Source organism: Cololabis saira, chromosome 12 (genome assembly GCF_033807715.1).
Source record: "Cololabis saira isolate AMF1-May2022 chromosome 12, fColSai1.1, whole genome shotgun sequence".
Classification (NCBI taxonomy): domain Eukaryota; kingdom Metazoa; phylum Chordata; class Actinopteri; order Beloniformes; family Belonidae; genus Cololabis; species Cololabis saira.
This window is the reverse complement of record NC_084598.1, coordinates 42,563,532-42,591,100: the sequence shown is the minus strand read 5'-3', so window position 1 is coordinate 42,591,100 and position 27,569 is coordinate 42,563,532. Positions and strand designations below refer to the sequence as shown.

Here is a 27,569-nt window from a genome sequence, read left to right as displayed (position 1 = left end):
TCGGGCCCTAATTAAAGCTGCAAGCAGCGATGAACGGGCCCTCGCACTCATGGCCACCGTCCCCCATAAGCATATCAGACATGACACCACCCACGACTTCCTAAGTTTTTTGAAGTTTTCAAGGGGGCGCTGTTGAGCCATTTTACCACGCCCATTAATGCAAACCATTAAACATCACATTTTTTGCCAGGCCTGGCTTGGGTGCAAAATTTGGTGACTTTTTGGGCACGTTTAGGAGGGCAAAAAGGCCCTCCTTTGGTCAGAAAAATAATTTAAAAAATACGAATTAAAGCTGCAAGCAGCGATGAACGGGCCCTCGCACTCATGGCCACCGTCCCCCATAAGTATATCAGAAATGACACCACCCACGACTTCCTATGTCAAACCATTCAAAAGTTATAGCAGAAAAACGGGACAACCAATCAGAAGAAGGGGCGGGGCTAATTAAGGCCAAAGAAGCTCAAGGACTCATTACAGAGTCCCATGACACCACCCACGACTCTCTTTGTGAAACCATCCAAAAGTTATGGCAGAAAATAGGGACAACCAATCAGAAGAAGGGGCGGGGCTAATTCAGGCCAATGAAGCTCAAGGACTCATTACAGAGTCCCATGACACCACCCACGACTCTCTATGTCAAACCCTTCAAAAGTTATAGCAGAAAATAGGGACAACCAATCAGAAGAAGGGGCAGGGCTAATTTTCACCAATTAATGGTAAAGGACTCAATACCGAGTCCCATGACACCACCCACGACTCTTTATGTCAAACCTTTCAAAAGTTATGGCAGAGAACATTATTCTAGGGGGCGCTGTTGAGCCATTAGGCCACGCCCATTAATGCAAACCATGTAATATCAAATTTATCGCCAGGCCTGGCTTGCATGCAAAATTTGGTGACTTTTGGAGAACTATCAAATATGGACCAATCAGATGAAGGGGGGGCGCGCTTTTTGGCGTCTAGCGTCGCCACAGTAACACTTTTGAAGGAGAAAAGTAAAGCGCTTAGTCGCAAGATGAAGACGCACATTTTGATGTATAACAGACCTGGGTGCACGTTACGGTTCGGGCCGTATTAATTGCCGAAGGAGTGGCAATAAATTGCGCCAAAATTACACAATTAATTAAAAATGGCCGACTTCCTGTTCGGTTTCGGCCATGAGACTTTTCTTTAAGTTGTGCCATGATACAGGTGTGTACCGATTTTCGTGCATGTACGTCAAACCGTATTGTGGGGCTTGAGGCACAAAGTTTTCCGGGGGGCGCTGTTGAGCCATTTTACCACGCCCATTAATACAAACCATGAAATATCAAATGTATCGCCAGGCCTGGCTTGCATGCAAAATATGGTGACTTTTGGGGAACTATCAAATATGGACCAATCAGATAAAGGGGGGGGCGCGCTTTTTGGCGTCTAGCGTCGCCACGGTAAGACTTTTGAAAGAGAAAAGTAATGCGCGTAGTTGCAGGATAGAGACGCACATTTTGATGTATAACACACCTGGGTGCACGTTACGGTTCGGGCCGTATTGATTCTCGAAGGAATGGCTCATATTGCTCCAAAATTACGCGATTAATTCAGAATGTTCAAAATGGCCGACTTCCTGTTTGGTTTCGGCCATGGCGCCTAGAGACTTTTCTTTAAGTTGCGACATGATACAGGTGTGTACCGATTTTCGTTCATGTACGTCAAACCGTATTATGGGGCTTGAGGCTCAAAGTTTTTTCTGTCTGAACCAACCAGATTTAGGGTGGGCGCGCTTTTTGGCGTCTAGCGTCGCCACGGTAACGCTTTTGAAAGACAAAGTAATGCGTGTTGTCGCAGGATGGAGACGCACATTTTGATGTATAACACACTTGGGGGCACGTCACGGTTCGGGCCGTATTAACTGCCGAAGGAACGGCATAAATTGCGCCAAATTGACACGATTAATTCAAAATGGCCGACTTCCTGTTCGGTTTCGGCCATGTCACCAAGAAACTGTACGTCTAACCGTATTGTGGGGCTTGAGGCACAAAGTTTTCCGGGGGGCGCTGTTGAGCCATTTTGCCACGCCCATTAATGTAAACCATTAAATATCAAATTTTTCACCAGGCCTGACTTGCATGCAAAATTTGGTGACTTTTTGGGCACGTTTAGGGGGGCAAAAAGGCCCTCCTTTCGTCAGAAGAAAGAAAAAAGAAAGAAAAAAAAATCCTACAGATACAATAGGGCCTTCGCACTGAAGGTGCTCGGGCCCTAATAAATCAATAAATCCTGTCTTTCAGCTGTAATGAGCTGGATAGTCTCCAGCAGCAGGTTTCCTGGATGACTTCATCAGTCTTTCTCTGACTTTTTAATGAATCAGAACACATCTTAAGCAGGTGAATACTCGGCTTCAATGATTGACATCAAATTAGAGGCGACTCTCAGTTTCAATTCTCTCTTATCGTCAGTATGAGTAAAACCTCTTTCTTCAACCTCAGGAGTTTTGACAAAGTCGTTCAGGAAAAGTCGGTGAAAGAATACTGTATATTTCATGACTTAGTGGTTTTCTAATAAAGTTTCTGTCTACAGATTCAGAGATGGTCAGTGTTTCTGGTTCGTGTCTCTGAATGACTGAAGTCCAGAAGATGGATGATTGTGTTGAGAAAGAGGAGGAGAGACCAGAGTCTCCAGGATCCATCTGTCTCTCTATGAAGAGTGACTGGTCCAAAGATGAACCTCCAGGCTTCAGTAATGAACCTGGACCTTCAGACACAAAGTAAGACAACTGTTGTTAACTGACTTTATGACTCATCATGACTATATATTTTCTGTACGTGCTGGTTTATTTGACGTTTTAGTTTCTTCAAACATCACTTACTCCTTCTTGTTCCTGTTTTTCAACAACGGTGTCGTCTGTATTCCTCAACCATGTGGTCCTTCTTGGTTCAGAGACCAGAGTTTGGTTCAGGATGACTTGTTGAACATAAAAGTGACATTTATGTGCATTAATTTCCCTTTAAAAAATATCCATCAAGACATGCAACTTGTTGAAACCCCCACCAAGTTGAAATGCTCACTGCAGAAAACCCCTCCCTTCGTAGGGCAAGTTCCCATTTCCTCCTCCTCTCTCTGGTTTTTGGGAAACCTTAAAAATGTGTGAAATGTATCCATATATAAGAATTATGGTCAGCATTTTAAATCCTGATTTCATTTTACTTTAGGTGGAACACCTACAATAGACTAAAATTGAATAGAATAGTCTTTTATCATCAGTACTACTACTGCTACTACTACTACTACTACTACTACTACTACTACTACTACTGCTAATACTACTACTACTACTACTACTACTACTACTACTACCGTTACTACTACTACTGCTACTACTATGTATCTACTACTACTACAGGGGCGTGGTAGTCTAGTGGCAACAGAGGTGGGCAGGTTCAAACCCCAGAATGGCAACCAAAATGAAGCACCTAGGGCCCCTGAGCAAGGCCTTAACCCTAATTGCTTCATATTGTGTGTGTCTCAGATGTAAGTCGCTTTGGATAAAAGCGTAAATGACAGTAGTAGTACTATTGCTACTACTACTGCTACTTCTGTTAATACTACTACTGCTACTAGTACTATTACTACTACTATTACTACTGTTACTGTTAATACTACTAATACTACTACAACTACTACTTATACCACTACATAGGAGGGTCCAGCATGGCTATGTGCTGGTCAGACTGCCGTCAGTCCAGTTTGACACAGGTGATTTGTTCCCTTACAACCTTCCCTTTATACAGCAAAACTAAGTCTTAAATTCACCATCAAAATATCATGGTGGCATAAATGCATGCAGCTTTTTTCAGTGCTGAGTCATTCTAAGAGCTGGACAAATCTCCTAACTCATCCTGATGAGCAGAAAGGTTTACTAGATGCAGAAATGCTCATTTAAGAGCTGAGTCCTTAGCTTTATCTTAAAAGTAGAAACAGACCCTGCAGATCGGACAAAGTTTGGTAGGTCATTCCATCATCGGGGAACAATGGAGGAGAAGAGTCTGGCTACTGATTTCACACCACATTAATATTTATATTATTAATTTATAATTGTTGTCAATATTCTCTTCAATGTCTGTACCTTGTTGAACATAAAAGTGACATTTATGTGCATTAATTTCCATTTAAAAATATCCATCAAGACATGCTACTTGTTGAAACCCCCACCAAGTTGAAATGCTCACTGCAGTTTCCTGTCAGAGGCAGAAAACCCCTCCCTTCATAGGGCAAGTTCCCACTTCCTCCTCCTCTCTCTGGTTTTTGGGGAACCTTAAAAATGTGTGAAATGTATCCAGATATAAGAATTATGGTCAGCATTTTAAATCCTGATTTCATTTTACCTTAAGTGGAACACCTAGAATAGACTAAAATAGAATAGAATAGTCTTTTATCATCAGTACATCTTGTAGATTGTGCTGGTTTATTTGATGTTTTAGTTTCTTCAAACATCACTTTCTCCTTCTTGTTCCTGTTTTTCAACAACCGTGTCTTCTGTGGTCCTGTTTGGTTCAGAGACCAGAGTTTGGTTCAGGATGAAACCAGCTCTCCAGATTGGTCTAGGAGAGTCTGCAGCAGTTTTAGGACATTAGTACTCATTGGTGACATTAGAAACTACTGAACTACTACTACTACTACTACTACTACTACTACTACTACTACCACGACTACTACTAAGACATAGGAGGGTCCAGCATGGATAATGGCTGGCCAGATTGCCGTCAGTCTAGTTAGACACAGGTGCTGCCATGCTAGTGCTAGAGTATTTTGTTTGGTTCCCCTACCGCCCTACAACATTCCCTTTGTACAGCAAAACGTCTTAAATTCACCAACAAAATATCATGTTGGCATATATGCATGCAGCTTTCTCAGTGCCGAGTCATTTTAAGAGCTGGACAAATCTCCTAACTCTTCCTGATGAGCAGAGACGTTTACTAGACGCAGAAATGCTCATTTAAGAGCTAAGTCTTTAGTTTGTTCCTAAAAGTACATAAAGACCCTGCAGATTGGACAGAGTTTGGTAGGTCATTCCACCATTGCGGAACAATGGAAAAGAGTCTGGCTACTGATTTCACACCACATTGTGGTGGAAACACCAGGCGTCTTTCACTGGTTGAGCATAGTGCCATATGTTCTATCGGGTAGGGTCTGATTTTCCTGATGTTGTAAAGATAAACAGGGACTGACCAGGAAACCGGGGCATCATGGTCCTTAAAGGCCAGCTGGCTGGTTAACATGACACCAAGATTCCTAGCACAAGACGTGGTTACAAGTGTGATTTTATCCAACTGCACACTTATCTGAGGAGGTAAGGAATGACTGGTTGGGCAGAAAATAAGCTCTGTCTTGGACAAATTTAGCTGAACTTGGCAGTCCTTCATCCATGCAGAGATATCAGAAAGACATGTTGATATTTGACTTGACACAGCAGTGTCATCAAGTGGGGAGGGAAGAAAAACGGGGCATCATCGGCAAAGCAGTGGTAGTAGAAGCCATTACAGCTGATGATTTCACCTAGTGCGATGGTGTACAGTGAAAAGAGAAGATCTCCAAGAACAGATCCCAGTGGCACCCCTGCTGCCAGCTCATGCGTTCTTGACACTCGTCCTTGCCATGATACTCTGAAGGATCTTCCTGCGAGGTAAGAAATGAACCACAAGAGGACGCATCCTGAAATGCCAAGCTTTGAGAGTGTGGAAGTGAAGATGTGGTGATTGACGGTGTCAAAGGCACCGGACAAGTCAAGCAGTATGAAGACTGAGGATAGACCAGCAGATCTGACAGCCCGTAGTGACTCAGTTACTGAAAGAAGAGCAGTTTCAGCTGAATGGGCACTGCTTACAGCCTGACTGATGTGGATCATACAGGCAGTTGTTGTGAAGGAACTGTCAGACCTGACTGAATATGGCTCTTTCTAGATGTGTAGACCTGAATGGGAGCAGTAAGACCGGACGGTAGTCTTCAACCTGAGCAGGGTTGAGCGTTGGTTTATTCAGCAATGGGGTGACCCGAACTTGCTAGAAGGCTGAACAAAAGACATGAGATTGAAGAGAGTCATTTGTATCAGTCATTTGTATGAGGCTGTGCTGAAGCAGGGAAACATCTAAAACATGCAGGACAGTAGCTCTTGGGGACCAGGGTTGGAGACCCTCCCGTTGCTGCTTCCACCTGCCTGCCTGCTGTGCTGTTGACGTCCCTGACCCAGCAGTCTGGCCCTCGGCAGGAGGGTCCCCCCTTATGAGCCTGGTCCTGCTCAAGGTTTCTTCCCTCCTAAAGGGGAGTTTTTCCTTGCCACTGTCTGGCTTAAGGTTTTTCTCCCACTAGGGGAGTTTTTACCTGCCATTGTTTATGTAATAACTGCTCGGGGGTCATGTTCTGGGTCTCTGGAAAGCGTCTAGAGAGAACTCTGTTGTATTAGACGCTATATAAATAAAATTGAATTGAATTGAATTGAATTGAACCCCTGGTGATATTCTGCAGTGGTCAACATCAATATTATGATTGACTGATGTGTATTTGTGTTTGCAGAGGTCAGTACTGCATTCAGAGACCAGAGTCTCCAGGATCCAGCTGTCTGTCTATGAAGAGTGACCGGTCTAAAGATTTTCCTCCAAACTTCAGTAAAGAACCTGGACCCTCAGACACGAGGTAAGACAACTGCTGTTAACTGATTCTATGACTCATCATGAATTTATATTTTCTGTGTGTGTGTGTAGGAATATATGTATATAAGAATATTACTAATATATTACAATTGAATTATTATATGTTAAACATGTAATAATTCTAATAATTTTTACATGATTAATATTTATATTATTAATTTATAATTGTTGTCATTATTCTATTCAATGTCTGTACCTTGTTGAACATAAAAGTGACATTTATGTGCATTAATTTCCATTTAAAAATAACCATCAAGACATGATACTTGTTGAAACCCCCACCAAGTTAAAATGCTCACTGCAGTTTCCTGTCAGAGGCAGAAAACCCGTCCCTTCATAGGGCAAGTTCCCACTTCCTCCTCCTCTCTCTGGTTTTTGGGAAACCTTAAAAATGTGTGAAATGTATCCAGATATAAGAATTATGGTCAGCATTTTAAATCCTGATTTCATTTTACTTTAAGTGGAACACCTAGAATAGACTAAAATAGAATAGAATAGAATTATCATCAGTACATCTTGTGGATTGTGCTGGTTTAATTGATGTTTTAGTTTCTTCAAACATCACTTTCTCCTTCTTGTTCCTGTTTTTCAACAACGGTGTCCTCTGTGTTCCTCAACCATGTGGTCCTGTTTGGTTCAGAGACCAGAGTTTGGTTCAGGATGAAACCAGCTCTCCAGATTGGTCTAGGAGAGTCTGCAGCAGTTTTAGGACATTAGTACTCATTGGTGACATTAGAAACTACTGAACTACTACTACTACTACTACTACTGCTACTACAACTGCTACTACGACTACTACTACTGCTACTACTGATACTAATACCAATACTACTACTACTACTACTACTACTACTACTACTACTACTACTACTACTACGACTACTACTAAGACATAGGAGGGTCCAGCATGGATAATGGCTGGCCAGATTGCCGTCAGTCTAGTTAGACACAGGTGCTGCCATGCTAGTGCTAGAGTATTTTGTTTGGTTCCCCTACCGCCCTACAACATTCCCTTTGTACAGCAAAACGTCTTAAATTCACCAACAAAATATCATGTTGGCATAAATGCATGCAACTTTCTCAGTGCCGAGTCATTTTAAGAGCTGGACAAATCTCCTAACTCTTCCTGATGAGCAGAGACGTTTACTAGATGCAGAAATGCTCATTTAAGAGCTAAGTCTTTAGTTTGTTCCTAAAAGTACATAAAGACCCTGCAGATTGGACAGAGTTTGGTAGGTCATTCCACCATTGCGGAACAATGGAAAAGAGTCTGGCTACTGATTTCACACCACATTGTGGTTGAAGCCCCAGGCGTCTTTCACTGGTTGAGCATAGTGCCATACGTTCTATCGGGTAGGGTCGGATTTTCCTGATGTTGTAAAGAGAAATCAGGGACTGACCAGGAAACCGGGGCATCTTGATCCTTAAAGATCAGCTGGCTGGTTAACATGACACCAAGATTCCTAGCACAAGACGTGGTTACAAGTGTGATTTTATCCAACTGCACACTTATCTGAGGAGGTAAGGAATGACTGGTTGGGCAGAAAATAAGCTCAGTCTTGGACAAATTTAGCTGAAGTTGGCAGTTTCATCCATGCAGAGATATCAGAAAGACATGTTGATATTTGACTTGACACAGCAGTGTCATCAAGTGGGGAGGGAAGAAAAATGGGGCATCATCGGCAAAGCAGTGGTAGTAGAAGCCATTACAGCTGATGAATTAATCTAGTGCGATGGTGTACAGTGAAAAGAGAAGAGGGCCAAGAACAGATCCCAGTGGCACCCCTGCTGCCAGCTCATGCGGTCTGGACACTCGTCCTTGCCATGATTCTCTGAAGGATCTTCCTGCAAGGTAAGACATGAACCACAGGAGGACAGATCCTGAAATGCCAAGCTTTGAGCGTGTGGAAGTGAAGATGTGGTGATTGACGGTGTCAAAGGCACCGGACAAGTCAAGCAGTATGAAGACTGAGGATAGACCAGCAGATCTGACAGCCCGTAGTGATTCAGTTACTGAAAGAAGATCAGTTTCAGCTGAATGGGCACTGCTTACAGCCTGACTGATTTGGATCATACAGGCATTTGTCTTGAAGGAACTGTCAGACCTGATTGAAGATGGCTCTTTCTAGATGTGTAAACCTGAACGGGAGCAGTGAGACTGGACGGTAGTCTTCAACCTGGGCAGGGTTGAGCGTTGGTTTATTCAGCAGTGGGGTGACCCGAACTTGCTTGAAGGCTGAACAAAAGACATGAGATTGAAGAGAGTCATTTCTATCAGTCATTTGTATGAGGCTGTGCTGAAGCAGGGAAACCTCTAAAACATGAAGGACAGTAGCTCTCGGAGACCAGGGTTGGAGACCCCTGGTGTAGATATTCTGCAGTGGTCAACATCGATATTATGAGTGACTGATGTGTATTTGTGTTTGCAGAGGTCGGTACTGCAGTCAGAGACCAGAATCTCCAGGATCCAGCTGTCTGTCTATGAAGAGTGACCGGTCTAAAGATTTTCCTCCAAACTTCAGTAAAGAACCTGGACCCTCAGACACGAGGTAAGACAACTGCTGTTAACTGATTCTATGACTCATCATGAATTTATATTTTCTGTTTGTGTGTGTAGGAATATGTGTATATAAGAATATTACTAATATATTAAAACTGAATTATTATATGTTAAACATGTAATAATTATAATTATTTTTTACGTGATTAATATTTATATTATTAATTTATAATTGTTGTCATTATTCTCTTCAATGTCTGCACCTTGTTGAACATAAAAGTGACATTTATGTGCATTAAATTCCCTTTAAAAATATCCATCAAGACATGCAACTTGTTGAAACCCCCACCAAGTTGAAATGCTCACTGCAGTTTCCTGTCAGAGGCAGAAAACCCGTCCCTTCATAGGGCAAGTTCCCATTTCCTCCTCCTCTCTCTGGTTTTTGGGGAACCTTAAAAATGTGTGAAATGTATCCAGGTATAAGAATTATGGTCAGCATTTTATATCCTGATTTCATTTTACCTTAAGTGGAACACCTAGAATAGACTAAAATAGAATATAATAGTCTTTTATCATCAGTACATCTTGTAGATTGTGCTGGTTTATTTGATGTTTTAGTTTCTTCAAACATCACTTTCTCCTTCTTGTTCCTGTTTTTCAACAAGGGTGTCCTCTGTGTTCCTCAACCATGTGGTCCTGTTTGGTTCAGAGACCAGAGTTTGGTTCAGGATGAAACCACCTCTCCAGATTGGTCCAGGAGAGTCTGCTGCAGTTTTAGGACATTAGTACTCGTTGGTGACATTATAAACTACTGAACTACTACTACTACTACTACTACTGATACTAATACCAATACTACTACTTCTACTACTACTAAGACTACTACTAAGACATAGGAGGGTCCAGCATGGATAATGGCTGGCCAGATTGCCGTCAGTCTAGTTAGACACAGGTGCTGCCATGCTAGTGCTAGAGTATTTTGTTTGGTTCCCCTACCGCCCTACAACATTCCCTTTGTACAGCAAAACGTCTTAAATTCACCAACAAAATATCATGTTGGCATAAATGCATGCAGCATTCTCAGTGCCGAGTCATTTTAAGAGCTGGACAAATCTCCTAACTCTTCCTGATGAGCAGAGACGTTTACTAGATGCAGAAATGCTCATTTAAGAGCTAAGTCTTTAGTTTGTTCCTAAAAGTACATAAAGACCCTGCAGATTGGACAGAGTTTGGTAGGTCATTCCACCATTGCGGAACAATGGAAAAGAGTCTGGCTACTGATTTCACACCACATTGTGGTGGAAGCACCAGGCGTCTTTCACTGGTTGAGCATAGTGCCATACGTTCTATCGGGTAGGGTCTGATTTTCCTGATGTTGTAAAGAGAAATCAGGGACTGACCAGGAAACCGGGGCATCATGGTCCTTAAAGATCAGCTGGCTGTCTAACATGACACCAAGATTCCTAGCACAAGACGTGGTTACAAGTGTGATTTTATCCAACTGCACACTTATCTGAGGAGGTAAGGAATGACTGGTTGGGCAGAAAATAAGCTCAGTCTTGGATAAATTTAGCTGAAGTTGGCAGTCCTTCATCCATGCAGAGATATCAGAAAGACATGTTGATATTTGACTTGACACAGCAGTGTCATCAAGTGGGGAGGGAAGAAAAATGGGGCATCATCGGCAAAGCAGTGGTAGTAGAAGCCATTACAGCTGATGAATTAATCTAGTGCGATGATGTACAGTGAAAAGAGAAGAGGGTCAAGAACAGATCCCAGTGGCACCCCTGCTGCCAGCTCATGCGGTCTGGACACTCGTCCTTGCCATGATACTCTGAAGGATCTTCCTGCAAGGTAAGACATGAACCACAGGAGGACAGATCCTGAAATGCCAAGCTTTGAGCGTGTGGAAGTGAAGATGTGGTGATTGACGGTGTCAAAGGCACCGGACAAGTCAAGCAGTATGAAGACTGATGATAGACCAGCAGATCTGACAGCCCGTAGTGATTCAGTTACTGAAAGAAGATCAGTTTCAGCTGAATGGGCACTGCTTACAGCCTGACTGATTTGGATCATACAGGCATTTGTCTTGAAGGAACCATCAGACCTGACTGAAGACGGCTCTTTCTAGAAGTGTAAACCTGAATGGGAGCAGTGAGACCGGATGGTAGTCTTCAACCTGGGCAGGGTTGAGCGTTGGTTTATTCAGCAGTGGGGTGACCCGAACTTGCTTGAAGGCTGAACAAAAGACATGAGATTGAAGAGAGTCATTTGTATCAGTCATTTGTATGAGGCTGTGCTGAAGCAGGGAAACCTCTAAAACATGAAGGACAGTAGCTCTCGGGGACCAGGGTTGGAGACCCCTGGTGTAGATATTCTGCAGTGGTCAACATCAATATTATGATTGACTGATGTGTATTTGTGTTTGCAGAGGTCAGTACTGCATTCAGAGACCAGAGTCTCCAGGATCCAGCTGTCTGTCTATGAAGAGTGACCGGTCTAAAGATTTTCCTCCAAACTTCAGTAAAGAACCTGGACCCTCAGACACAAGGTAAGACAACTGCTGTTAACTGATTCTATGACTCATCATGAATTTATATTTTCTGTGTGTGTGTGTAGGAATATGTGTATATAAGAATATTACTAATATATTAAAACTGAATTATTATATGTTAAACATGTAATAATTCTAATTATTTTTTACATGATTAATATTTATATTATTAATTTATAATTGTTGTCATTATTCTCTTCAATGTCTGTACCTTGTTGAACATAAAAGTGACATTTATGTGCATTCATTTCCCTTTAAAAATATCCATCAAGACATGCAACTTGTTGAAACCCCCACCAAGTTGAAATGCTCACTGCAGTTTCCTGTCAGAGGCAGAAAACCCGTCCCTTCATAGGGCAAGTTTCCATTTCCTCCTCCTCTCTCTGGTTTTTGGGAAACCTTAAAAATGTGTGAAATGTATCCAGATATAAGAATTATGGTCAGCATTTTATATCCTGATTTCATTTTACCTTAAGTGGAACACCTAGAATAGACTAAAATAGAATATAATAGTCTTTTATCATCAGTACATCTTGTAGATTGTGCTGGTTTATTTGATGTTTTAGTTTCTTCAAACATCACTTTCTCCTTCTTGTTCCTGTTTTTCAACAACGGTGTCCTCTATTTCCTTTTACATTAAGTGGAAGGACACAGACTCTAATATAATAGAATAGTCCTTTATTATCAGTACACCTTGTGGATTAGGTCTCTACAAACAAACTGTAAATTTTAGCTTTTTAAGTGTATAAAAAAGTCTGTAAAAACGCCTGCCCGCCTTTACAAGAATCTACATCTGTCAGCTCCCACGTTATTGTTGCGTCAAATCTAACTTCAAAAAGTTGCACAAACTACGGTCAAACAAAAGGAGGAGATTCATCACCTCTGGTTCTGCAGGACTTTATAAATACTAGAATAGATAGAATAAGCCAGTGTTAGAAGCTGAGGCCATGAAGTCTCCTCCTGCTGTGTTTTTGAAGGCAGTTTGACAGATTGTAAAGACTTATTCAGTTTGAAAATATAGACGACAAAGTAGAAATATGGATTTTCTGACCCATAGTTCAGTTCAGTTATCGTGGATATTAAATGTGAGATGTTTATGAGAGAAGGATGGAAAAAAAAAACTAAATTGAGAATATTTGACCAATCAGAAGAAATTTTGTCTATTTCAGGCTGTTTTTTGTGTGATGTTTCTCCTATGGGGTTATCGGTTAAGTTCCCAGTTCATGGTTCCTGCCTTGTTCCCACAATATTTTTTGTGCAGAAGGAGTCAGTTGTGTGATCATTGACTGATGAGATGTGAAGATCAGGATCTTTGGGTTTTTCAGAAGCGGAGCAAATCCTGCAGCCTCCAGGTGTCGGTCTACGAAGAGTGAGGTCCCCAAAGATCTACCTGATTTCAACAATGAACCTGCTCCGATGAAGTAAGAAAACCATGTCCTCTGGAAGAAAAAAACAACAAAACAAAAGCCTTGAGAACTTGTTTGTGTTTGATTTTGTTCGTAAACGTGCAAAAATCCAATAAATCCTGTGTGGACGCTGGTTCTGCAGACGGAGCTCATACCAGTCGGCTTCATCGGAATATCTGGGATATGGAATAAGATCCAGAGCAAGCCCTCCACAAGGTGAGACTGTCCATCTGTCTGAATAGTCGTCGTGGCGATGCATCAGAGGTTTTAAAAACCTCTGATGCATCGGCGTACGCCTGTTTTTTTGTGTCCAGTTGATCAAACATGGACCATCATCCTTTGTGATTCCGGACGTACGCCGGTTTATGGCGTCCTCGGCTCTGAGGCTGGGTAGCTTGTGGATGTCTGGGTCTCTCCAGTTACTCATCTTGCTAATATAAGTCCTACCTGCAACGTCCTGCTGCTGCTGTTACGATCATCAGCTGTTTCCTTGTTTTATGAAATAATAATGGAACTGCAGGTTCCATTATCCTCTACAGGATAACAGGATGAAGACCTGCAGGTCTGGATCTGGACCCTAGTGGTCTGTAGAGGACCTGCAGGTCTGGATCCGGACCCTAGTGGTCTGTAGAGGACCTGCAGGTCTGGATCTGGACTCTTGTGGTCAGTGGAGGCCCTGCAGGTCTCGATCCGGACCCTTTTGGTTAGTAAAGGACCTGCAGGTCTGGTTACGGACCTGAACTTATAATCAGAATCAGAATCAGAATCATCTTTATTGGCCAGGTTCGAACATTGTCCAACAAGGAATTTGACTCTGGTTGTTTCGCTCTTTAGGCAGTAAAGTGGTTGACATTTCCCCCAGTTTGTGTTTCTGTTTTGCTCCGCCTGTCTTCCATCTGCCCTGATTGTTCACACCTGTGTCTCGTTACCCCCTTGTGTATATCTGGTCTTGTCTTGCCCTTGCTCCTTGTGGTTCCGTACTGTGCTTCCCTCCATGTGTCCTGCCAAGTTTTTGCTTAAGTTTTTTGATCCCTGTTTTTCAATCCTGCCAAGCAGCGCTTTTGGTTTTTGGTTTTTGTAAATAAACCCCTTTTTTGTTGAACTCCTGCCTTTCGCTCTCCTGCATCTGGGTCCTCATCACACCAGCCCTGACAGAACGGAACCACCAGTATGGACCCAGCGGGAGAGAGTTCCGCCTTCTGGGACATCGTGTACCGGGAGGCGGAACTCACTATTCCTGGTTGGCGGAACCAGTGTTTACGTTTTCCACATTCTTGAACTGTACCTGCAGTCTGAAGGCCAATAAAGCTTAGGTGGTCTTGACCCTTCACCGGCATCGATGAACTGAGCTGTCAAACCAGTTCCAGGTTGGTTTAGCTCCTGGAGGCCCCCCTTCACTGACTGCAGTTGGAATTTGTATCTCTCTGACCTCCTCTTCATTCTTTTTTTCAGCAGATGCCGTTCTGCAGGAGGTAGATGAACATAAGATCAGTCTGAGGAGGAGATATGAACATGTGACTGAAGGAATTCATGAAACAGGAAGTAGAACCCTCCTCAACAGGATCTTCACAGAGCTCTTCATCACAGAGGGACTGAGTGAAGAGGTTGATACCCAACATGAGGTGAGGCAGCTGGAGACAGCTTCCGGGATGAAGAGCCTCCATGACACTCCAATCAGGTGCCAGGACATCTTTAAGGCCTTACCTGACCAACGTGGAGCCATCAGAGTGGTTCTGACAAACGGCGTCGCTGGCGTTGGGAAAACCTTCTCGGTTCAGAAGTTCTCTCTGGACTGGGCCGAGGGCTCGGAGAACCAAGATGTCACCGTGCTTATTCTGCTCTCGTTCAGGGAGCTGAACCTGATCAGAGATGAGCAGTTCAGTCTTCTCAGGCTGATCCAGGTTTTCCATCCATCATTACAGAAGCTCACAGCAGAACAGCTGGCTGCCTGGAAACTGTTGTTCATCCTTGACGGCCTGGATGAAAGCAGACGTTCACTGGACTTCAACAACGGTCCGGTCATGTCTGACGTCACACAGAGTTCATCGGTCAACGTGCTGCTGACTAACCTCATCCAGGGGAACCTGCTTCCCTCAGCTCTCATCTGGATAACTTCCAGACCTGCAGCAGCCAATCAGATCCCTCAGAAATACGTCGACAGGGTAACAGAAGTACGAGGCTTCACCGACGGCCAGAAGGAGGAATACTTCAGGAGGAGGTTCAGTGATGAAGAGCGGTCCAGCAGCATCGTCTCCCACATGAAGACATCCAGAACCCTCCACATCATGTGTAAACTCCCGGTCTTCTGCTGGATCACTGCTACAGTTCTGGACCACATGTTGACCACAGAGCAGAGAGGAAAGCTGCCCAAGACCCTGACTGACATGTTCTCCCACTTCCTGGTGGTCCAGACGAAGAGGAAGAAGAACAAGTACCACAAGGGACATGAGACGAGTCCACAGGAGCTGACGGAGGCTGACAGGGACCTTCTTCTGAAGCTGGGGAGGCTGGCGTTTGAACATCTGGAGAAAGGAAACATCATGTTCTACCAAGAAGACCTGGAGCAGTGTGGTCTTGATGTCTCAGAGGCCTCGATGTACTCAGGAGTTTGTACCCAGATCTTCAGGAGAGAGTGTGAGGTCTTCCAGAAACCCGTCTACTGCTTTGTTCATCTGAGCATCCAGGAGTTCCTGGCTGCAGTCTACGTGCTCCACTGTTGCTCCACCAGAAACACAGATGTGCTGAAGAACTTCCTGGAAGGAAACTACATATACTCAACTCTGGATGAGTTCCTGGATAGAGTCATGCAGAAATCCCTGGAGAGTGAAAATGGTCACCTGGACCTGTTTGTCCGCTTCCTTCATGGTCTTTCTGTGGAGTCCAACCAGAGACTTTTAGGAGGTCTGCTGAACCAGACGGGGAATCATCCAGAAACCATCCAGAGAATCATCAACAACCTGAAGGAGATGAACACTGGCAGAATCCCTCCTGAGAAAATCTCTCTTGGCAGAACCTCTCCTGACAGAAGCATCAACACCTTCCAGTGTCTGATGGAGATGAACGACCTCTCAGTTCATCAGGAGATCCAAGAGTTTCTGAAGTCAGAGAACAGATCAGAGGAGGAGCTCTCTAAGATCCAGTGTTCAGCTCTGGCCTACATGCTGCAGATGTCGGAGGAGGTTCTGGATGAGTTGGACCTGCACAAGTACAAGACAACATTAGGGGGTCGACTGAGACTGATTCCAGCTGTGAGGAACTGCAGAAAGGCTCGGTGAGTCCAGATGAGATCAATAACACCATCAGTTAGTGTAAATTAGTAGTTTATTTTTTTTTGGGGGGGGGGGGGGGGGGGGGTTACTTTCCACAGACTTTAAAGCAGTACTATGTAACCTTTCCACCTTAACATAATATTTCCAGTCATTGTGATGGTACATGAACTTCCAACAGGTTTAATGAACCTCTGTCATGGTCCAACACAGTCTCACTCCGGAGGCGTCGACGAACGGTCAAGAGCCATTGGCGCCATCTACTGACGCAAAAGGTACCCTTCTGCGTCTCTTTCAGACGCAAGTAGGCTCCAATTGACTCCAATGTAATCCCGTCTGCGGCTATATCTGACGCTCGGAGCAGCTGATCACCGCGTCCTCATTCCTCTTTTAAAATGCAAATACTTCAATTTAAAAAAAATGATCCCACAATCTCTGTTCAGTGAGTATCATGCATGGTTTATTAGTTATTAAGAAGCATTTTTCCACTTTGACCAGAGTGAAATGCGGATGGAATTGGGCACCAACAAACGACAGCAGCCTTTTTGAAAAATATATTTTTAGTTTAATGCATTGCATGCATGCGTTTATAATTCCCATATATTCTGTGGCTGTAGCCTACTAGTTGTCTGACATTTTTGGGAGATGTATATATATTTTAAAAACTTAAATAGGGGACTAGTAGCCGTCGTCTCGCTTTATATCCTCCCCCCACCTTTCCGCTACCCCCGATGCGTCAAACAAGGACGCTTACGCTGCGGCACTACTGGATGCCCAGGGCAAGTAATCACCAAATCACCATGACAACCAAACACTACACTCCCGACTCCTCTCACATAAAAACGTACCCTGCCTACTTGTTCCAAAGTACAAAAACGTAGAGGGATTACAATAATAGCTCTTGAATTGTATAAATACATTTTTCTGACTATTCCTTTTGCGACCAAGTCACGGACTTTCAAGATCCGGGAACCCCCTCTGGGAATTCCCTCTACGTCATATAGTGACGAGGGGGGATCCTGGACACGTGACAGATGCGCCGTTCGTGGGCCGTTGACTGGTATCAGCCCATGGAATGAGGCATTATTTAGTCCCATAAGTAGGCTAGTGGGGAGCTATTAACCTGCTAGTAGTTACCGGCTATTTGTTTCAGTTATGGATAACTGAAACAAATGGTTTGAGTAGCCCAGTAATGATTTGTACGCTTGGTAAGTCTCAGCCAATCACGGGGCTGGTTGTTAGTATGTAGGGACCCGGATCATGCCAGCCAATCAGAATCCTGGAAAAACATCAACAAATGACACGTGTAAGGCTGTTAAGGCTGATTTATGGTTCCACGTTACACCAACGCAGAGCCTACGGCGTAGGGTACGCGGAGACGCACACCGTACGGCGCGCATCGCCGCGTACCCTACGCCGTAGGCTCTGCGTCGATTTAACGCGGGACCATAATTCAGGCTTTACTTCCAAGACCGAACGAGTCTTTCGTTGGAGTGACAGAGAAGTGGAGTTACTTTTAAGTGTGACTTTAGAATATAAAACAGGTAAAATACAAGAAAATATTGACGGTGGCCAAACTAATTGTAAACACAGGTCGCACACATGACGCTGGTGAAAAAAAGAGTTGTTTTTATCAGTGATGGATAATTGTAGGCAATACACTACCCATAATCCTCAGCTACCGTTGCTATAGAGACGACGCCAGTCCGCTTTGCTTGACAAAATCGTTTTAACTATTTATTTTTATTATTATTATTATTATTATTATTATTATTATTATTATTATTATTATTATTATTATTATATATAACTATTTTAACATTTCTAAACACAAAAACACGAAAGCGTCCTTGATAATTCAATAATACAATAGGTTCATGTTAAGGACATCCGTTTTAATTAGTTCTCCTTCGATTATGACATGTTATTAATGCTCAGTAGGCAAAGGAGGTTTGTTATGTATTGTTATGAGGCCTATTTCAATTAAATTCAATTCAATTTTATTTGTATAGCGTCTAAAGGTGCGGGTATACTTCTGCGTCACACACACGCACAGCACACGGCGCACCCGTGACGTCGTCACGAATCCTTCGGACTTCTCCGTCTCTCCATTTGGTCGCGGTGCAGTACCCCCCGCGGCCACTAGTTAGCGATCTTTTTCTGAATGGTTTATCCGACTTTTTCCGGTCACAGTAAATCAAAGAAATAAGGACAACTATTGTGCAAAAAACAAAAACAAAAAAAATCACATATAAACGAAGAAAAGAGCCCTGGAAGTTCACTACTGATTCAAACCGGAAACCGGAAATGCTTCGCTTTCAAACGAACCAATCACAGCCCTCTCGGTCTGCGTGTGGTCGGCGTCTCCTCGACGCGTAGTTACAATTTTCAGGAGGTGCACGTCACTGACGGCGCATGTGACGGCGTGTCCTCTGCGTGTACAAAAACCACACGCCGTAGACACGGCGTCGTTTTGACGCAGAACCATAATTCAGCCTTTATACAACAGATGTTGTCTCTAGACGCTTTCCAGAGATCCAGAACATGAACATAAACATAAACATAAACATAAACATAAACATAAACCCCCGAGCAATTATTATATAAACAATGGCAGGTAAAAACTCCTATAGTGGGAGAAAAGCCTTAAGCCAAACAGTGGCAAGAAAAACTCCTGCCGAAGGCCAGACTGGGGGAGTTGGGGACGTCAGCAGCACAGCAGGCAGGCGGAAGCAGCAACAGGATGATCAGAGGGGGGGGGGGGGGCGTCAGCAGCATTTCCTGTCTATTTTTGAACAGTTCACTAATGCTTTGAGCTACGAGGCTGAAATTCTAGACTCTGTATCAGGAGGTGACTTTCATCCACTGTGTGGATTTTCAGATCTGTGTGACCTTCGGAAGTGTCAAAGGTCACCGTGTGTGGTGCCTTTTTCGGCCCTTTGAAATGTTTTTTGAATAATTCACTAACGCTTTAAGCTGGGAGGCTGATTTTTGACTATGTTGCAATGCAGAAGGCCCTTTGCTAGGATCTTTTGGTCTCGTGGCTGTATGACTTCCACAGAGCTAGTTGGCATTGCAGAGGGTTCACAGAGTTGAGACTTGGCAAGTCTCAACTCTGTGTTTATGTTCATGTTCTGGATCTCTGGAAAGCGTCTAGAGACAACATCTGTTGTATTAGACGCTATACAAATAAAATTGAATTGAATTTAATTGAAATAGGCCTCCGAATGGCAGCACGGTGGCTTAGTGGTTAGCACTGTTGCCTCACAGCAAGAAGGTCCCCGGTTCGACTCCCAGGCCCGGCAGGGGCCTTTCTGTGTGGAGTTTGCATGTTCTCCCCATGCTTGCGTGGGTTCTCTCCGGGTACTCCGGCTTCCTCCCACAGTCCAAAAACATGCATATTAGGTTAATTGATGATTCTAAATTGCCCGTAGGTGTGAGCGTGATTGTGAGCATGGTTTGTGTGTCTATATGTGGCCCTGTGATGGACTGGTGACCTGTCCAGGGTGTAACTCCTGCCTCTCACCTAAAATGAGCTGGGATAGGCTCCAGCAGACCCCCGTGACCCCGCAAGGGATAAAGCGGGAAAGATAATGGATGGATGGATGGATGAAATAGGCCTCATAACAATACATAACAAACCTCCTTTGCCTACTGAGCATTAATAACATGTCATAATCGAAGGAGAACTAATTAAAACGGATGTCCTTAACATGAACCTATTGTATTATTGAATTATCAAGGACGCTTTCGTGTTTTTGTGTTTAGAAATGTTAAAATAGTTATATATAATAATAATAATAATAATAATAATAATAATAATAATAATAATAATAATAATAATAAAAATAAATAGTTAAAACGATTTTGTCAAGCAAAGCGGACTGGCGTCGTCTCTATAGCAACGGTAGCTGAGGATTATGGGTAGTGTATTGCCTACAATTATCCATCACTGATAAAAACAACTCTTTTTTTCACCAGCGTCATGTGTGCGACCTGTGTTTACAATTAGTTTGGCCACCGTCAATATTTTCTTGTATTTTACCTGTTTTATATTCTAAAGTCACACTTAAAAGTAACTCCACTTCTCTGTCACTCCAACGAAAGACTCGTTCGGTCTTGGAAGTAAAGCCTGAATTATGGTCCCGCGTTAAATCGACGCAGAGCCTACGGCGTAGGGTACGCGGCGATGCGCGCCGTACGGTGTGCGTCTCCGTGTACCCTACGCCGTAGGCTCTGCGTTGGTGTAACGTGGAACCATAAATCAGCCTTAACAGCCTTACACGTGTCATTTGTTGATGTTTTTCCAGGATTCTGATTGGCTGGCATGATCCGGGTCCCTACATACTAACAACCAGCCCCGTGATTGGCTGAGACTTACCAAGCGTACAAATCATTACTGGGCTACTCAAACCATTTGTTTCAGTTATCCATAACTGAAACAAATAGCCGGTAACTACTAGCAGGTTAATAGCCCCCCACTAGCCTACTTATGGGACTAAATAATGCCTCATTCCATGGGCTGATACCAGTCAAAGGCCCACGAACGGCGCATCTGTCACGTGTCCAGGATCCCCCCTCGTCACTATATGACGTAGAGGGAATTCCCAGAGGGGGTTCCCGAATCTTGAAAGTCTGTGACTTGGTCGCAAAAGGAATAGTCAGAAAAATGTATTTATACAATTAAGAGCTATTATTGTAATCCCTCTACGTTTTTGTACTTTGGAACAAGTAGGCAGGGTACGTTTTTATGTGAGAGGAGTCGGGAGTGTAGTGTTTGGTTGTCATGGTGATTTGGTGATTACTTGCCCTGGGCATCCAGTAGTGCCGCAGCGTAAGCGTCCTTGTTTGACGCATCGGGGGTAGCGGAAAGGTGGGGGGAGGATATAAAGCGAGACGACGGCTACTAGTCCCCTATTTAAGTTTTTAAAATATATATACATCTCCCAAAAATGTCAGACAACTAGTAGGCTACAGCCACAGAATATATGGGAATTATAAACGCATGCATGCAATGCATTAAACTAAAAATATATTTTTCAAAAAGGCTGCTGTCGTTTGTTGGTGCCCAATTCCATCCGCATTTCACTCTGGTCAAAGTGGAAAAATGCTTCTTTTTTTTTTTTTTTTTTTTTTTTTTTAACCTTGTCTGCACACATATTGTTGATTGATACCATGACGGTAGAAACCAAAAGTGTATATGTGTGCATTATTACTATATTTAATATATATACATATATATACGCACACATATGCGTACACATACATAAATATACACATACAAAGCCAGTTTTTTTTTTTTTTTTTTTTTTGGGGGGGGGGGGGGGTGACGACCTCCACTGCCAATCCAGGAAGCAGGAACACACGGAGACACACGTCAAGCACTGGAAATCTGCAACAAAAAACCACAAACAAAGCACGAAACGGGCACGGAGCCAACCAAAACAATAACAGCAATCGACCTAAATCTTGAGATCTGATCGCAGTCTGAGCTAAGCTATCGCTACCGCTACCTAAACCCAAAAACTAGAGAGCCAGCATGCAGGTGAACAAGCCAGTGTGTATATCTATGTGTGTGTGTGTGTGTGTATGTATATGATCATGCGTGTGTGTGTGTGTGTGTGTGTGTGTGTGTGTAAATGCATGTGACTAAGTGACTATATGTGTGTGTGTGTGTGTGTGTGTGTGTGTGTGTGTGTGTGTGTGTGTGTGTGTGTGTGTGTGTGTGTGTGTGTGTGTGTGTAATAAACCAAACAAAGCTCCACCTGAAGTGTATCTATAGTGGGGGAGGGGGGGGAGCAACCCCGCCACCCGCGAGACCAGAGGCCGACACGGAAGAGCCCGGAACCCAGGCCACCGGCAACCCCACAGAGGGGAGAAGTAGGAGGAGGCATGCGCCTGCGAGGCCCCCCCCCCCCCCCGGCGGCGGCCGAGGGGGCCCGCGGGCGGGGCCCCCACGGCGCGGGAAGAAGCAGCCAGGGATCCCGCGGCGGCGGACCGCGACCCAGGCAATCCCCGGCCACCCGGTCCGGGCCGGACACGCGGCCAGGAGGCCCTCACCCTTCAGGCCAACGACCCCCACCCGGCAGGGGGCCAGCCTGCCCGGAGAGACAGAGCCGCCCCGGCCGCCGACGCGGGCAGGCGCACCCGTCCCCCACGAAAGTGGCCCTCCAAGACCAGAGGGGCGCCCCGCCGCAGAGGCAGCGGGGGGGACCGGAGACGGGCCCGGAGAGAGGGAACCCCCCAACAAGGCGACACCCGCGCAGGTCCGACAACGGAGGGCCCCAGACCCAGGCATCCCATTCATTCATCCATTCACCTATCAGATACCTATACTAATAATAATATAATATACTATACATAATAATAATAATAATACTAATAATACTAATAATAATAATAATAATAATAATAATAATAATAATAATAATAACCATCTTTGTATAATATAATATTCATAAATTATTAAGTTTTGATGTCCTGCCAATGGAGGCTCAAATCCTCCATGGCAGGACCCTTCCATACCGCATTCTCACCGACACAGACATACAATCACGCACCGTTTCCCCCTCCCCGGGGGGGTCCAGCACCGCCAGAAGGCACCCCAGGCTGCACGGCGGGCCCCGCAAGGCCCGGGTAACCCGACCCACCTGTCCCAGGCCAGTGAGGGAACGCGGGTGATGTGGGACCCCCTCCCGCCCCTGGTGTTGAGTGCGTGTGATTAATGCCATAAAAACAGGGAGGGGGGAGGGCCAAGTATCGATTGACACCGACCTCGATTGACACCGACCTCGATTGACACCGACCTTCTTAATAACTGATAAACCATGCATGATACTCACTGAACAGAGATTGTGGGATCAATTTATTTAAATTGAAGTATTTGCATTTTAAAAGAGGAATGAGGACGCGGTGATCAGCTGCTCCGAGCGTCAGTTGGAGCCTACTTGCGTCTGAAAGAGACGCAGAAGGGTACCTTTTGCGTCAGTAGATGGCGCCAATGGCTCTTGACCGTTCGTCAGAATCCGACGCCTCCGGAGTGAGACTGTGTTGCATGGTCTGAGGGGTCTGTATTGCCTTCACTGGCACTATGTAACTTTGAGGTGCATGGTAGAAACCCTTCCACACTAAAAAACTACACATTTTACGGCTTTGACTGCTTTACGGCATACTGTACGTCACTTTCCCCTCCTTCCCGATTCGTAGTCGAGACCAAAGATCTTCTATACACAAGATAGCGCATTGCCGTTACTGGCAATGGTTTGAAATTGTATACACTTCCGGTCTCCTAAGTGGGCGTGGCCGCCCCTCTCCCCACATCGTTTTGGAACATACAACACTAGATACAGTACAACTTTCTTCCAAAAATACTTAAATAATAAAAATAACAGTATTATTAAGCAAAGAAGCTAGTTTTATTTTAGTTTTAAACTTAATTTTATCCGATGGGAAAACGATGAGAGCCAAATCTCGCGAGAGTGTGTTGCTCAGACAGAGACAGGTCTCAAACAAAGTTCATTTTCTCCTAATCTGTCGGTCTGAAAATTGCCATTTTGGTGTCAGAATGTTCAGAAGGTTTGTGGCTTTTGAAAAATGGGTCCCATATTTACATTTTAGGTTACTATGGGGCGAAGGAATTGGTAATAATCTGTGCTCACGTTCACTTTTCCCATAGGACTCAATAGACTCAGGACCTACTTCCGGTCTCCTAAAGGGGCGTGGCGGTCACGTGACACAGATACAGCAACTCGAAGCTTAGTGGGCTGTCTCGGTTTATAGAACGTCTCTGTCGAGACGAAAGCTGGGCGGAACGTTGAGCGCAGAGCTGGTGGTGAGCTAAACGCAGAGTTTTTATCATGGCCGAAGCAGCGAAAAATCCGAAGAAAATAAAAGTTTTAACGGAGAAGGCGAAAAAAAGAAAGCGGGAGAGAAACAAGCTAAATGCCCGGACAAGAATAAACATTGGCCCGGCGTTCACTCGCTGGCGTGAGCTGAAAGATGAGGAGGGATGTCCGACCGATGGGGATTTATGGGGATAAAACAAGAGACAGAATTGTTATGATACAAATGTAAATGTAGAGTTCTATGTTCAATAAGAATCAAAATTAGAATGTTTTCACATTCGTCTTGGGTTTTGGTAATTCTAAAATTACTGACAATATCAACAACAGACACAGAATAATAATAGTGATCATAAAATTGTGTAATTGGCAATGAGGTAGCTTCATAAAATTATAATACAATTGAATCGAATTACAGCACTAGAGGAAAGAATGCAATGCAAATAAAATGTATAGAACATTTTTACTATTTTTCCTGAGAACTGTAAAATTGTGCAGGGCTGATCTGCAAAACATTCAGTTATTCACAGGTTATAAAGTATCTTTTTATTTTGTCAGTAAGTATGTTGGACTACTTATTTATGACGAAGTCCCTCTAAAAAACGTAACAGGAAAAAGGTGCAGTAGAACAAAACCAGAGCGTTTGTAATTTTGGGCGATTTATCTCGCTGGAACAGGACAGGGGGGTGACTTCACTAATAAAACCAAGTTGAAATGAGTGATTTTCAACTTCGTCATATTATATTGTTTAGCCAAAAATAGATACATTACCTCTTCGCTATCCATCCTGCAAACGACCGCTGAAAACAGAAAAGTAGTTTTAAAAGTCAATATCTTCATCTTTTTTCATTCAATATCAAAACAAATGCACACGACGGGGACAGGAGTTTTCCGGCAGTACGCGCTGGTGCTCATGGGAAATGTAGTGTTCTTTCTGGTAAAGCACTACCGCTTTTGTCCAAAGGAGCCGCCAAACTCAACAAAAGCTGAAAGTTACATTGTGCTGCTTTAAGAGGAAAGCACTTTTCACCTCTCATCCGAGAGGTCTTAACACAGATATGAAGGCATGGAATCCCATTATCCTCCATGAACTGCTGGTCGTACCAGCCCGAGAGTCTAGATGGAAAAGCTCTAAGTGCTGAATTTCACAATTTCAGCTTCATCGATTATGAATGAAAGTTTGTCTGAGACAGAAGGTTACAGGTGTTTGTGTTGTTGCTGTAGAGGAGAGCAGCATGAAGACGTTTATAGCTTCATACGAGAACTGACGTCTGGATATCAGAGCAGAACAGCACAATTCAGTCTTCTTAATCAATCTCTGATCAATGCTGAAGTCTCTGTGAGACTAAAGTCTCCTTTAAGAGACCTGAACACAAAATACAAGAAAAATTAAAGCTGCAAGCAGCGATGAACGGGCCCTCGCACTCACGGCCACCGCCCCCATAAGCATATCAGAAATGACACCACCCACGACCTCCTATGTCAAACCATTCAAAAGATATAGCAGAAAAAAGGGACAACCAATCAGAAGAAGGGGCGGGGCTAATTCATGCCAATGAAGGTCAAGGACTCCATACAGAATCTGATGACACCACCCACGACTCTCTATGTCAAACCATTCAAAAGTTATAGCAGAAAATCGGGACGACCAATCAGAAGAAGGGGCGGGGCTAATTTTCACCAATTATGGTCAAGGACTCAATACCGAGTCCCATGACACCACCCACGACTCTTTATGTCAAACCTTTCAAAAGTTATGGCAGAGAAAAGTATTCTAGGGGGCGCTGTTGAGCCGTTAGGCAACGCCCATTAATGCAAACCATGAAATATCAAATTTATCACCAGGCCTGGCTTGCATGCAAAATTTGGTGACTTTTGGAGAACTATCAAATATGGACCGATCAGATGAAGGGGAGGCGCGCTTTTTCGCGTCTAGCGTCGCCACGGTAACACTTTTGAAAGAGAAAAGTAATGTGCGTCGTCGCAGGACAGACATGCACATGTTGATGTAAAAAAAAAAAAAAAAAATTGCTGACAAAAATTTCGGCATTTAGCCAGGCTCGAACTCCCGACCTCTGGCACCAAAGACAGAAATGCTCTGGGTGAGCTATGTCTCAGCCATTCCTTTCGCTTTGACTTACTGGCTTAGGAGAGACCAACATAGCAATAATATGTCTGGAACTTTTTTTCCTAATTTTTTGAAAATTTGTAAGGTATAAATATTAGTAAAACACTACTATTTTATTTATTACTCTTTCTGTAACCATTCTACCGAGGTTCTAACCGGGCTGAGCACGGGACTATTTCTGACGTCACCACATTACAACAGCTGATCGGTCGGGGGGCGGGGCCGTCATCACCCTACTCGCCACTGATTGGTCGGGGGGCGGGGCCGGCAGACGTTTGAATCAGGAAGCGGGAGTCAAACCATTAAAAAGTTATAGCAGAAAAAAGGGACAACCAATCAGAAGAAGGGGCGGGGCTAATTAAGGCCAACGAAGCTTAAGGACTCATTACACCATGTCACCACCCACAACTTCCTATGTCAAACCATTCAAAAGTTATGGCAGATAAAAGTCTTCTAGGGGGCGCTGTTGAGCCGTTAGGCCACGCCCATTAATGCAAACCATGAAATATCAAATTTATCGCCAAGTCTGGCTTGCATGCAAAATTTGGTGACTTTTGGAGAACTATCAAATATGGACCAATCACATGAAGGGGGGGCGCGCCTTTTGGCGTCTAGCGTCGCCACGGTAACACTTTTGAAAGAGAAAAGTAATGCGTGGTGTCGCAGGATGTAGACGCACATTTTGATGTATAACACACCTGGGTGCACGTTACGGTTCGGGCTGAATTAACTGCCGAAGGAATGTCATAAATTTCGCCAAAATGACACAATTTATTCGAAATGGCCGACATCCTGTTCGGTTTCGGCCATGGCTCCAAGAGACTTTTCTTTAAGTTGTGCCATGATACAGGTGTGTAGCGATTTTCGTGCATGTACGTCAAACCGTATTGTGGGGCTTGAGGCACAAAGTTTTCTAGGGGGCGCTGTTGAGCCATTTTGCCACGCCCATTAATGCAAACCATGAAATATCAAATTTATCGCCAGGCCTGGCTTGCATGCCAAATTTGGTGCCTTTTGGGGAACTATCAAATATGGACCAATCAGATGAAGGGGGGGTGCGCTTGTTGGCGTCTAGCGTCGCCACGGTAACACTTTCGAAAGAGAAAACTAATGCGTGTAGTCGCAGGATGGAGACACATATTTTGATGTATAACACATCTGGGTTCACGATACGGTTCGGGCTGAATTAAT

General features: G+C 44.0%; 2 protein-coding genes across 2 annotated transcripts in view; one reads left to right on the top strand and one right to left on the bottom strand.

The window, feature by feature from the left end:
• LOC133456428 (NACHT, LRR and PYD domains-containing protein 3-like) overlaps window positions 1-27,569 on the bottom strand; it is a 687,319-nt gene that overhangs the window by 509,449 nt on the left and 150,301 nt on the right.
• The window catches only part of LOC133457492 (uncharacterized), a 133,022-nt gene that overhangs the window by 3,912 nt on the left and 101,541 nt on the right, over window positions 1-27,569 (top strand). Inside the window, exons 2-8 of the mRNA XM_061736826.1 lie at window positions 2,557-2,743; window positions 6,547-6,666; window positions 9,113-9,232; window positions 11,615-11,734; window positions 13,063-13,158; window positions 13,286-13,359; window positions 14,596-16,414. Of these exons, the coding sequence (XP_061592810.1) occupies window positions 2,595-2,743; window positions 6,547-6,666; window positions 9,113-9,232; window positions 11,615-11,734; window positions 13,063-13,158; window positions 13,286-13,359; window positions 14,596-16,414 (2,498 nt within the window). The 5' untranslated portion in view covers window positions 2,557-2,594. The remainder of the gene's footprint in view (window positions 1-2,556; window positions 2,744-6,546; window positions 6,667-9,112; window positions 9,233-11,614; window positions 11,735-13,062; window positions 13,159-13,285; window positions 13,360-14,595; window positions 16,415-27,569) is intronic.